The sequence below is a fragment of the Crocuta crocuta genome, unplaced genomic scaffold, assembly GCF_008692635.1.
Source record: "Crocuta crocuta isolate KB4526 unplaced genomic scaffold, BGI_CrCroc_1.0 scaffold587, whole genome shotgun sequence".
Classification (NCBI taxonomy): domain Eukaryota; kingdom Metazoa; phylum Chordata; class Mammalia; order Carnivora; family Hyaenidae; genus Crocuta; species Crocuta crocuta.
The window spans coordinates 1,704,352-1,717,917 of NW_027532403.1; the positions used below are offsets into that span (position 1 = coordinate 1,704,352).

The 13,566-nt window shown below is 39.6% G+C and overlaps 1 protein-coding gene across 1 annotated transcript; it reads left to right on the plus strand.

Moving 5' to 3' along the window:
* Window positions 1-1,098: 1,098 nt before the first annotated feature.
* On the plus strand, window positions 1,099-13,124 carry OSTC (oligosaccharyltransferase complex non-catalytic subunit). Its single transcript, XM_077778473.1, has 4 exons — window positions 1,099-1,300; window positions 5,157-5,250; window positions 7,460-7,657; window positions 12,770-13,124. The coding sequence occupies exons 1-4, from the start codon at window positions 1,162-1,164 to the stop codon at window positions 12,786-12,788; spliced, it is 450 nt and encodes a 149-aa protein (XP_077634599.1). The 5' UTR covers window positions 1,099-1,161; the 3' UTR covers window positions 12,789-13,124.
* The last annotated feature ends 442 nt before the right edge of the window (window positions 13,125-13,566 follow it).

The window sequence follows — 13,566 nt, forward strand, 5'->3', positions numbered from 1 at the left end:
CTATACTATACTTTGTAAGTTTCACTTCTCAGGCTTCCGTTTGGTCATATGTAAAGTGCTGGCAGTAGAATTACCTAATAGAGTTGTCATAAAGATTAAATAAGAACCAATGTAAATCACTTAACACAATATCTGCCAAGCAGTGGTTAATTAATATTTCTCCCCTGAAGCTACAAAGGAAGCTTACAAACTTTGAATTTCTTTCCCTTATTTTTTCAAGGCAACATGTTTTCACTTGTTCCTGTTTTTCTTGTCTATAAAACTATGGTAATTTCAGAAACATTCTGCTTTACAATTCCCAGAAAAACTTCCTATGTATAAATACTGGTTCCCGTGTAAACCTACCTCGTTCATTATTGCTGATATTTTGGGCATGGAGTCTTAGTAAAGAAAGCAGGCTGATTTCAAGATTTTCAGCCAGAAAGATTTTAGCATTTATGAAGATGGCGATGGTTGAGGGAGAAGCAAAGTGGAGGGGAGGACATGGATTATATAAAATACTATTTTGGTCACGTCAAGGTATCAGCATTAGGCATCCTATGCAGATGCCCTCGATAATTTTGATAGACCTGGACTGGATATTTTTAAACCTTTGACAGTATGCTAGTTTAGCAATTATTAATAACAATTGTTATTATTATTGTCTCCACAACTACATCGGGAAGGAAAAGTTCAGCAACTAGGGCTGCCTCAGGCTCTTAAAAAACGAATAGAAAAGGCAGAGCGTTCCAAAGCTCCCATTCATCTCGCAGTTCTGGGAACCTAGAGAGCCCGCATCCAATCAGCTTCCAAATCCCCAGCGCCGGCAAGTGGGAGGGGCTCAGAAGTAGACAGCCTCCTCTACTTCTCTGGCTTGGCCACGTCTGACGCCCTGCAGGTCCTTGAAGGTACATAAATCACGTGTCTATTCATTGGCAATAACTGAGCTTCTTATTCAAATTTATGCTTAACACCAATTAATGATACATTATTTTAAATCAAGTTGTTTATTCATTCCTTACAGTTTCTTATTTGTCATATATATATGCATATGAAGGTCTCCTAGAGTTACGGACCTGCAATTTCCGTTCGCCGGCGCACGCGCCGGGGAACGGGAGGGCGGGCCTGTTTCCGGGTGGCGCGTGGGGCTTGAGGTCGAGAGGCTCCCGTGCCGCCACCAACATGGAGACTTTGTACCGGGTCCCGTTCTTAGTGCTCGAATGCCCCAACCTGAAGCTGAAGAAGCCGCCCTGGGTGCATATGCCGTCGGCCATGACGGTGTACGCTCTGGTGGTGGTGTCTTACTTCCTCATTACCGGAGGTAACTCGGGCTGGCTCGGGCCCGAGAGGCGCTGAGACGCGGACAGCCGGCCCGCCCCTCAGGCGCGTCGGTTCCGCTCTCAGCCGCGGGCGAAGCACCGCTGTGCTCTTGATCTTTTCGCAGGGTGGAGGGAATTTCTGGGGTCTCAAGTAGTCACAGCCCAGAGGTTCATGTGCCCTCACGCCCTGTCCTGTGTCCTGAGAGGCTACTCTCATTGTTCTCCGAATTCTCACGCCCATTGCCTTTCCGCACCTCTAGCCACTTAGCCTAGGGATTCGAATCGAATATATTTTTCAAGCCCAGATTGTTACTCTATTTATTGTCTGCCGTAAATTGTTTGACAGGGGCCCTGGAGAAGTCTCGTCTTCTCCATTCTACTTCCATGGTTGGTCAGGAGTGTTTGGGGACTTAATACTTTATCCTTGGAACCGTGGAAGAGACTGGACAATCCTTGGCTTTGCTAGCTCACACCTAAGGGTCCGCTGTTGCTTTTTGCCCTGGTCAGCAATAAATGTGAATGGAATTTTCCAAATCCACTGTTTCGATTAATGTTTGAGATTGGAGTTAGCGTTGCAGAAGATAATTGTATTTCAAAAAGTGGAAGTTCAGGATTTAAAGAATAAGGGAAATAGCAGTACTATTAAACACTCCAGAATTGCCCTGTCCTGTTTTTGTTTTTGTTTTTTGTTTTTCAAATAAAAAGTTGCAAAAGGGGCATTGTTTTGTATAGTGATGAGTTGGCAATCCGGCTGCAATTTTCAGGCCACCACCCTTTCAAGCCACAGTTCCACGATTTACTCAAGACTGCTCTATTGTACTTTCACATTTTGAGAAGTGGGGTTCTTAATTTGGATATTACAGAATTAAAGCTTACAGGTTAGGGATAGCAAAAGTTCTGTTTTTAAAGGAATAGTCATAGGCATCTTTATTTTCATAGAGGTGAGAAGAGTTCTTACTGAAGAGGGAGGAATCTGAAACTTTTGAGGGTTTTATATTAGAACGTGTCTTTGAATCTGCTCCCACCCCCAATCTAGAATAATGATCGTTAACTTATACGCATTTAAGTACATTTTAAATATTTTTTTATGTTGGTAAGATAATATCCTAACATTGCATTAACATTTGCTCAGCACATTAATTTGAATTAATATTGAATACATGAAATTTAAAATGCATGTGATTAAAAAAAAATAAGAGTTTTCATCTGCTTTGATCTGCTAGTCTCTTCTGCTAACTGTAACCTTCCTTGGAATCTGAGCCTTTGTTAGAAGCCTCACAAGTTTTCATTCTGTCCACTTATTCCCTGTTGATTGTTCTGACAGGGAGATTCTCTGCTCCACTCCCAGGGGCAAATTGCAAAGGACACCTTTTAGTGGCCAAGGCCATTAGGTATCTCATACAAATAACCAGTCTTGCCACTGGAAAGGAGTTACTTCTAAAAAGTGAGCGTACTTCCATAAATAAACATTATTCATTGCGAGAAATATTCAGCAAAGAATGCATTGAGGCCTGGTTAAGTTCCAGGCACCAGGTACTGGGAACTGAACAAACATAAGGACGCTGTCCTCCTGAAGCTTATAATGTTACAGTTGAGGCTGGCTAAATATCACATAAGTCTTTTCTCACTGCATTATTTTTTTCCATTACAAACTGCCAGAAATGCACTGAAGGGAAAGAAGAGATTATGAGAAAATAATAGGAGTTGGGAAAATCATTCACATTGCAGTGTGGTTCCTGGGGAAATGACGTGTTAGCCAAAATCTGAAGAAATGGGGGAAAGGAAATAGTAGGCAAGGGGAAAAGGATGGACAGATCTGGAACAAAGAGACCCACGAGGTGGGTTTTGTAGTTGACTGAGACTAACTAGGTTGGTGGCAGTGGAGATGGAGGAAAATACAGTGAAAGATAGTTTGGAAGTAGATTCAGTAAGTCTTTCTTGATTGGTTGGGTTATCAGGATTGATTGGGGGAGAAATCAGTGTGAAGGAATCTTAACTGGCATTTGGTGTGAACATCTGAATAGATGGAAGTGTCATTTTCTGACACTGAAGAGATGAAGGTTTGCTGGGTACAGTGAACCACAGGTCACTTGGGGATATGTAGTAGTTGGACATGTCAAGTTTGCAGATAAGAGCCTAGAACTGAGAAAATAGGTCTGTACTGAAGTTGATTAATAACAAATGTTTTTTGAATGCCTCTCATAAACCAGATACTGCAGAACATAGTGAAAGTCCTTGTGCTTAGGGAGCGTACATCTAATTCTACTGGTGCTAATGTTATTTGATAGGTGTGGGCATATTGACCATCATTACACATGGAATTGAAAGCCCCGGGAAGGGATGGGTTCAGTTCGGGAGGGAACGTAGAAAAAGAGGACAGTGGATCAAGCCCTAAGGAATTCCCAACATTTAATAGTTTTATAGAAGAGGAGGCCCTGCTAGAGAGGTAGCAAGAAAACATGAACAGGAGAATCACAAAAGCCATGAGAAGCCAATTTTCCCCCAAAGAAAATGGATGTAGTAAACTGGATTGAGCGCTGCTGGGAAGCTGCCCAAGATAACTGAAAAATGACCATTGAATTTGGCACCATGGAGTTCGTTGACAACTTTAGCAAGAGTAAGATCAGCAGAGGCAGATACCAAGTTCAACTGAGTTGAAGAATGAAGAATAAGTAAGGAAAGGACAAGTTTACCTTTTTTTTTCGCCCAAGAAGGAAGTCTGGCTTTCTTTCAAAAAGGAAGCATAGTAATAGGATGTTAACTAGGAGGGTCTGGAATCAAGGGACGGTTGATGGAGGAAGGAGAGGTTGAAACAGGAAGGAGGAGAGATAGCCAGAGGAACAAAGTCTCTGAGAAGGGCAAGAGGGGGTTGGGTCCTGATAACTGCAGAAGGAATCCCACATTGGTAGGAGGAGGGACTCTTCCTCTCTTGGAGCTGGAGGCAAGGAGGCAAGGATGGCTGCAGATGCCAGTTCCTAGGTTTGGTGGTGGTGGAGGAGAGATTAGGGAATTGCAGTGTGATGGCTTTGTTAGTCAAAGGTGAGAGAGACACAGTCTGACTGTGCTTAAGAAAAGCTGGAAGTGAGGATGTTGGACAAGAGTAGAGAACATAAAGAGTAGATGTTGACAGTAGGAAATTGGGAAAATATTAATGTTGGTGGACATTAATATCAATGATCACAGGGATCATAAGTTGTGACATAAGTGATGGACATTCACATTAATGATCACGAATCTCTAGTATTGCCTGTCTGCCTATTTGTATGATTTAAAAATGTCTCCTTATTTACATTTAAGTAAGAAAATTTCTCTACAGTATCTCTCAATTGACAGCATTTTCCTGAACTAAAATACAGCTTTTAATGTTTAATGTCCTTTATCATGGAGTCATTTTTTTTTTAATGTTTATTTATTTTTGAGAGAGAGACAGAATGTGAGCAGGGAAGGGGCAAAGAGAAAGGGAGACACAGAATCTAAAGCAGGCTGCAAGCTCTGGCCTGTCAGCACAGAGCTCAACGTGGGGCTCGAATTGACAAACCACAAGATCATAACCTGAACTGAAGTCGGATGCTCAGTCGACTGAGCCATGCAGGCGCCACTATTGTGGAGTAATTCTTGAGTATTAGAAACAGTTACTGAATGAATTTCTTTTATGAAATTTCCCTGTTTTGGAGACAGTATACTAAAATACTGAGTTGAATTTCTGAATAGTTTATCTGAAGTTCAGGAGTTTAGCTGGGCCTCACTTATGTATCAAAGCAGTCCTGTTTAAATATAAATGACTCGTTAGAGATAGATGACAACTCTAATCCTTTTTAAAACTTAGGAATCCAATGTAATGTATTCTCTCTCATGTAGGAATAATTTATGATGTTATTGTTGAACCCCCAAGTGTTGGCTCTATGACGGATGAACATGGACATCAGAGACCAGTAGCTTTCTTGGCCTACAGGTAACAGTTGTCTTTTTGAATGGTTTGGTGGGAAAGAAGGTTGCTGGGGCATGAGTGCTTTTTAAAAATAGTGAAACCTATAGGTCCATCTGCATTTAGACAGTAGCTGTTTTAAAATGCTAAATTCCAAGATGGCAGGAAGTGGGCAAGAACAGAAACATATTATTTATTAGGAAATAAAATACTGCACAGTGATTGACATGATCACTTATTTAAAGGAGCATATTGGTTTAAAATACATTTATAAACTATTCTGGGGATGAGGAAACTGAAGGTACCAGTTTCTTTGTAAGGTTTTTTTTTTTTAATGTTTATTTTTGAGAGATAGAGAGCAAGCAGGGGAGGGGCAGAGAGAGAGGGAGACACCGAATCTGAAGCAGGCTCTGGGCTCTGAGCTGTCAGCACAGCCCTTTGTGGTGCTCAAACCCACGAACCTGAGCTGAAGTCGGACACTCAACCAACTAAGCCACCCAGGCGCCCCTGTAAGTAATGTTTTATTGGAACTAGGCATGCCCATTTGTTTATATATTTATTATCTATGGCTGCATTCAAGCTACACTGGTAAGTGTGACACAAACCATATGGCCTGCAAGCCTAACACATGTATTATCTGGCCAGTTAAGAAAAAAATCTGTGGGTCCCTGGACTATACTGTTAAATAAAAACCAGTAATTTTTGAGGTGCCTGGGTGGCTTAGTTGGGTAGGCATCTGACTCTTGATTTTGGCTCAGGTCATGATCTCATGGTTCGTTAGATCGAGCCCTGTGTTGGGCTCTGTCCTGACTATGTGGAGCCTGCTTGGGATTCTCTCTTTTCCTCTCTCTCTCTCTGCCCCTCCCCTTCTCTCTCTCTCTCTGAAAATAAACATTAAAAATAATTTTTGAGACATGGGCATTCATTTGAGTAATGAAACACCATTCCAGTGTGGTTAGGTTCACTATTACATTGCTTTCTAAAATCCTCTTGATGCATGAAAACCAATTTGGCAATAAATTATATTTAAAAAAATAAAAATAAAATCCACATGATAACTGTCTGTCTAAACACAGCTATATATTTGTATTTACATTTAATTTTAATTAAATGTTGCATACATAGAATATTCCTGAAAAAATTTTTGTGATTCTCTTGGAGTGAGGGGCATCTAGATGATAGGAGATCTTGATGGTAGGGACACCTTGCATAGTGTCATCATGAGTACTGTTCGAATTTTGAGCCCAGTGCGTGTATTGTGTTTTCAACTAAAGAAGTTAGCTAACAAATAGTATATACCTACTTTAGATATACCTTTGTATCAATTATCCCTTTAACAAAGGAATTTGATTTTTGGGGATCCATGAACTCAATTTTGAAACCTCTGTATTCCTAGAAAAGAGAGATATACATATGTATAAAAATTTGCATATAACTCTAAGGGTTTATAGATTGCTGGAAATCCTTCTGGGGTTCATGGGGCCTTAGTTAAAAACACTTGCTTTTAAAATTTTCCTTTGAAATAAGAGGTTTATTCTTATGAAAATTCTAGAAACATTTCTTTCTAATTCAAAATTTGAATTAGATAATAGAAGCTTAAATGCCATGATTTTAAAAGCAAAACAAAAGCTCTGGGTTAAGGGCTTATATAATACACTAATTAGCTTTTTGAGCTAATAATTAAAATCTCAGCATTGAGTTTACATAGACAGTTGTGTTAATTGAGGTTTTAAAACTGTCTTTTGAACAAAAGCCCCACGAAGACACAGATTTTTGTCATTGTATCCCCAGAACCTACAATAGTGATTGGTACATAATTCAGAGATGGCAGGAATTGAAATGAATATACAGAAAGGTGGTAAAATAGTTGTAAGGTTAGGAATAAAAAAAATAGGGGTCCCTGGGTGGCTCAGTCCGTTAAGCGTCTGACTTTGGCTCAGGTCATGATCTCACTGTTCGTGGGCTCAAGCCCCGCGTCGGGCTCTGTGCTGACAGCTAGCTCAGAGCCTGGAGCCCGTTTCAGATTCTGTGTCTCCCTCTCTCTCTCTCTGACCCTCCCCTGCTCACACTGTCTCTCTCTCTCTCTCAGAAATAAGAACATTAAAAACATTTTTAAAAAAAGAATAAAAAAATAGCACAGCTATTTTAGAAGAAATAGGAATTTCAATCTAAAGACAACTTTCTTATTTTTCTGGGAATTTTCATTTATTGTTTTGCTCTGGTCTTTCTTTTTCAGAGTAAATGGACAATATATTATGGAAGGACTTGCATCCAGCTTCCTGTTCACAATGGGAGGTTTAGGTTTCATAATCCTGGACCGATCAAATGCACCAAACATTCCAAAACTCAATAGATTTCTTCTTCTATTCATTGGATTCGTCTGTGTCCTATTGAGTTTTTTCATGGCTAGAGTATTCATGAGAATGAAACTGCCGTAAGTTATCAAGTACTTTGTATAATCAGCAGTTTTACTTCTGTTGCAAGTTGGTAAAATAATCACATAAAATTATAGGAGATTTAATTTAACACTCATTTAAACAGATGAAAATTCTGAGAACCAAAGGAATTTGTGACTTGCTCAAGGTTATAGCTATGGTTAGTAGTAAAATTGAGACCAGTTGTCTTTCTGAGTATCATCTCCATGCATGTTCGTGAGAAAATAGTTATTTTGCTGTAACGTCGCTGACCACTGACTGGAGATCTTGGTTTTTTAAATTGCTTTTTGGTTAATCTATAACATACGTGATTTCAGTAGTAATAGTGATAGTAGGAAATACTTTCAAGGCATTAAGTGCTGTTCTGAATACTGGTATGAGGAGAACCCATTAAGCCTTGGATAGGGAGAGAGTTACTGCCTCTCTAAAAAGATGGGAAAGGATCCTGTGTGTCTGTGTGTGTGTGTGTGTGAGAGAGAGAGAGAGAGAAGATTTTGTTTGAGAAAATATACAATATTTTTAAAACAAAAAGAACTGGTTTCATGGCAACTTTTATAATTCCATTTGAGATCATTAATTTGAAATACGGACAAGTCTGATCACAGTTCCCTATATTCTTAATTCACCTGTGGATGAATTAGTAACTGCGGGAACTTTGGGCAAACATACCATACAAAGATTAGCGCTTAGTAAATTCATTTTTCAGGGAATATATTAAACATCAAGTGTCAACTATACTGATTTCTGAGAACTGATACTCCCGTATTTTATTATAGTAGACAGTAAAAGAGAATACCGGAATGTGTGTGTTTCACAGGCTCATGAATCCTGCGGCTTAACCTGTCCACTGTCTGTAACACGTGGAGTCGATGGGCAGGCTTCCCCTGGAAAGTGCAAAGCACTCCCTTATCCTGCAGTCATGTCCTCGCTGTAGCAGGGTGGGAAAGAGCAGCGCTCTCTGTCAGCTGAATATCGGTGTGACCACATAGTTCCCTCGCACTCCTCTGCTGGTGGCTTTTATTTTTGTCTGGGGAAAGCAGCTTTGGCCATTGGCTAAATTTTATGAAGAATTAGGTACTCCAGCCTCTTCTTTTTGTTCTTTTTTTTTTTCTGTCCCTGTTGGAAAAGATACATTTGTCATAGAAGAGGCTAAAGTTTTCCAGAGCAAAACAAGAAAAGAAGAGGCTCCAAGAGAGATCAAGAGGCTGCTACAAATTAACAACCGAAACAGATAGGACCTTTGGAGGCATATAGCAGAATAGAATGGGCTGGTGTGGCGCACCTGGGTGGCTCAGTTGGTTGAGCATCAGACTCTTGATTTCAGCTCATGATCCCAGGGTCCTGGGGTTGAGCCTATGTCATGCTGGGTCAGGAGCCTACTTAAGATGCTCTCTCCCCTCTCTGCCTCCACTATGCATGCCCCCGTCCCCTGTGCTCTCTCTCAAAACCAAAAACCAAAAAAAAACAAAAAACAAAAAAAAAAACAAAAAAAAAACTGAGGGGGGGAAAAGAAAGTGAAAAGTGGGCTGGTTTTTCCCATAGAGCCAGATTTATTTGTATTCTACCTAGGCTTCTCATTCTTCCTTATATATAGTTTTAGGTCTTCTCCTTAAGATGTAAGTGCATTCCTTTTTCGCTCAGGTATTTGACTTTGAGGATAATAGAGCAATCTACTGCTTAAAAGAAAAAAAAAAGCTTTGGAAAGTGATTAATTATCTGGATTGCCTCCATCTTACTGTTGCAATTACTTAGTTTATTTTTTATTTTTAAAAGTTTTTAATTTTAATGTGACTGGGAGAGAGGGGCAGAGGGATAGAGAGAGAGAGACGGGGAGAGGGAGAGAATCTCGAAAAGGCTCCATGTTCAGCTGGATCCTGACATGGGGTTCCATCCCAGAACCGTGGATCATGACCTGAGCCGAAATCCAGAATCGGACACTACTGACTGAGCCTCTCAGGCACTCCACTGTTGCAATTATTTTTGTAAATATTTGTCTTCTTGCCCCATTCTGGAGGGGGCATCCAAGATTGATGACTAAATGAGGAAATAGGGTATACTCCTTATATATATAAAATCTCCCAGGTGTAAATTATGTTTTGATATAATTCAAGGAGAGCAATGATCTAAACAGATAGTTGCTTCTTAATGTAAATTGTCATGCAACTAAATCTAGGATTTAGATTTTTAAAAGGAAGGAATTTATGGTTCCTTCTTTGATATGATTTCTCATCTGCAGCTCCTAAAGCCTGATAACGTGGGTGTGGAGTGGGGAGAAACAACAGACAGTTTCAGAAAAGAAAGGGAAGCAACAGTATTGCATTTTCTGGAATGTTTGCAGGCCCCAAACAAGATGATGTGTCCTGTCTGAGGGCCTGCACAGTAGGACTGTGCTTAGTACCACAAGCAAGGAGGAGATATGTCTTCTTACACACATGGTCTTTGCTATCCCAGCATATTATAAACACCTTGATGCCTAACAAGTAGAACAGCAACAAAAAACAGACATTAAAAAACACCAGTAACCATGGTGCTTTCAGATCAAGTAAGTTACTAGCATCTGAGGTAAAGGATGGCTGTGCCAGAGATTCATCATGGCAGCTTCCAGGGCTGAAGTCTTCCACAAAGTATCTGGTATCTTTAGTAAGACGAACCTGTAAAAAGGAAAAAGCAGTAACAGTGAATTGGTACTACTAGTTTTATATTTTCTGATTTATGCTTTTTAAAAGACCTTATGTCTTCACTACAAATTTTTTAATCTTACAGATCAAAACATGGCTTTATTTGATGCCTTGTCTTTTGAAGAAACATGGACACTAATGAAATGAATGACCGTTCATTGACTCTTTGCATATATGACAGTACATTTAAAGTGAAAAATCAAGTTTTTGTGCCTAATGTTTTTATGGTACTAGTACAGTTACAAAGAAGCAATTTTCATTTTGAAAATAAAAATTTTCTAATATAGTTCATAAGATAATATATGTAGAATTGTGTGTGTTTCTTAGGTACCTCTTAAATGTGCACAGGCTTACAGGAAGGAAATAATGTTTGGGTGGAAGACTTTTGTACAAGTTTATACTTGGTTCTTCTGAAAAATAATGAATTGCCTTTAGATTCTCTTAAAAAAATTTTTGTGTGTTAATTTTTGAGAGAAAGAGTGAGCAGGGGAGGGGCAGAGAGAGAGGGAGATACAGATTCCAAAGCAGACTCCAGGCTCTGAGGTGTCAGCACAGAGCCCAGCATGGGGCTTGAACTCACAAACCATTAGATCATGACCTGAGCCAAAGTTGGATGCTTAACTGACTGAGCCACCCAGGCGCACCTCATTAGAGTATCTTTAGCCTTCATGATTAGGGTAGTTTTGACATAAAAGCAGAATTAAAAATATAAAAATAAAAGATGACCTGTGTTATAGTGTAATGTTCTAAATTTTTAAAAAAATATTTATTTTTGAGAAAGACAGTGCAAAGAGAGCAGGGGCAGAGAGAGAATGGGACACAGAATCCAAAGCAGGCTCCGAGCTGTCAGCACAGATCCTGAAGTGGGACTTGAACTCAAGAACCACGAGATCATGACCTGAGCTGAAGTCGGAGGCTTAACTGATTGAGCCACCCAGGCGCGCCATGATGTAATGTTCTAAAATTAGGCAAAGTGTTTGGTTGAGAGCAGAGGGCTGGGTTTCTACTTAGGCAAGTGTGTTATAAAAGCTGTGTAGGGGTAGCCTGGGTGGCTCAGTCGGTTAAGCCTCCAACTTAGGCTCAGGTCATGATCTCGTGGTTTGTGAGTTCCAGCCCCATGTCGGGTTCTGTGCTGACAGCTCAGAGCCTGGAGCCTGCTTCAGATTCTGTGTCTCCCTCTCTCCCTCTCTGTCTCTCCCCCACTTGTGCACTGGCTCTCTCTCAAAAATAAATAAACATTAAAAAATTTTTAAAAATAAAAGTTATATGAAATAGTCTATTGAATTGGTTTTATTATGCAGTTGAGGACAGAGTGGCAACAATTGCCTTTTTACCAATTTGAACTGCTGTGTATTAAACCTGATGAAAAAAGCTCGGGAGCTCTTGAGTAAATCCTGAGATCATGAGATCAATGCAGAAAAGAAATTCTAAAGGGAAGGGGAAATGAAAAATAAAAGTAAGCATATAATAATAATTAATATCATTTAGGGGCTAGGAAAATGCATAGATGCAATTTTTCCATGTAACTGAAATTTTTTTTTTTAATGTTTTATTTATTTCTAGGAGAGAGAGAGAGAGAGACAGTGTGAGCAGGGGAGGGTCAGAGAGAGAGGGAGTCACAGACTGAAACAGGCTCCAGGCTCTGAGCTGGCAGTCAGCACAGAGCCCGACGGGGGGCTCGAACCATGAACCGCGAGATCATGACCTAAGCGAAAGTCGGACGCTTAACCGACTAAGCCACCCAGGCGCCCCCCATGTAACTGAAATTTAAGTCTACATGTACTGAAACTTTATCTTCCTTTTTTGACAGACCACTTTCTAAAGTGTTTTATTGCCTCCTTAGCATTTACATTTGTATTTAGCAAATATTTATTATTTGATAACTGTTATTTGATGGACACTGAACATAATTTTGCTTTCTTGACTCAGTTCTTTCCCATTTATGTTTAATTAGACATAGCAATACTTTTTAGTTTTTTAGTTTATTTCCTTGATGTAACCTGCCATTTCTCAATGTTATTGTGTACCTGTTGTCATTTCATCATTTCCTTTCTCTTCTTTATTTTGTTGCGAATTCTTTGATTTGAGGACATAGATAACCTAGCTATTTGATTGCATTTTAAATCAGTCCTTGTTGAAGTACAGCTTCTCGGCCTGGCTTTTCATAGGCTTTGTGGGTGTTTGAGTCTCTGTTCATTTACTTCCAGGTTTGGAGCCATATTGGTTTGTAACTATATGCTTTGAGGGGAAAGGGTAATGGAATTGAAGCCCAGTAATGTATTTATTTATTGGGGAGGCAAGATCTGAAATAAAAACCATAAAGAGCAATCACAGTTACATTTTCAGATTGTCATTTGATTCATCGTAAAATTTGGGTGTTTTGAAATGTTGCTTCCTTTTCACTTTCTGTGTTTATAAATTTTATTCCTACAGGGGATATCTGATGGGTTAAAATGCCTTTTGAGAAGAAATCTATGGATACTGGATTTGCTCCTGCTAATGAAGTTTTAAAGGCTGTACCAATCTTCTGATGTGAACTATAGAAAAGAATGAAGCAGCAGAAAAGAAGCATCTAGTGAAAACATAGGAAGCGTGTGAAAGCTTGAACTAGAATGTCTTGGTATCAAAGAGACAAGCTTATCACAGTATTTTTCCTGCTGGCCTATGCCGACGTACCAACGATGTGAAGTGGCATTTTCTTCTTAGTTTTTCATTTCTTAGAGAAAATATACTCCATTTCTATAACTATAATACTGAATAAAGTGATTATTTTTTACAGCCCCCTTAACAGTTTTTGGAGATGACATTTGTGACTTTCAAAAATTAATGTAAAATCAGGAAGCGAGATCCTGTAAGCTGAGAACTCTGGACAGACGATCCGCCTTACCCATGGTGCTTTGCCTTTAAACAGAGTGCGCGACAGTACATTATTTCAGATGTGTCTGCGAGACCGTTTCCTCCACAGTAAGATGTATGAAAGGAGCAGAAATAAATAATTTTTGTAATTAATACCTTTTCTATTTGTTTTAATGGACTGACATGCTGCCACTGTACCAAGAGGGCCACTTATTTTATGATTTAATTAACTGATGGCATTAACTTTTTTGGTCTATAATTACTCATTCCCACCTGTGACTCTCCTACTGTTAGTAGGTCTAAGGTCTCAAAATGTAGGTGGCAGGTTGCCTTGTAAGGCAATTCTGTATCTGGCGATTCTGTATCCCTATAAA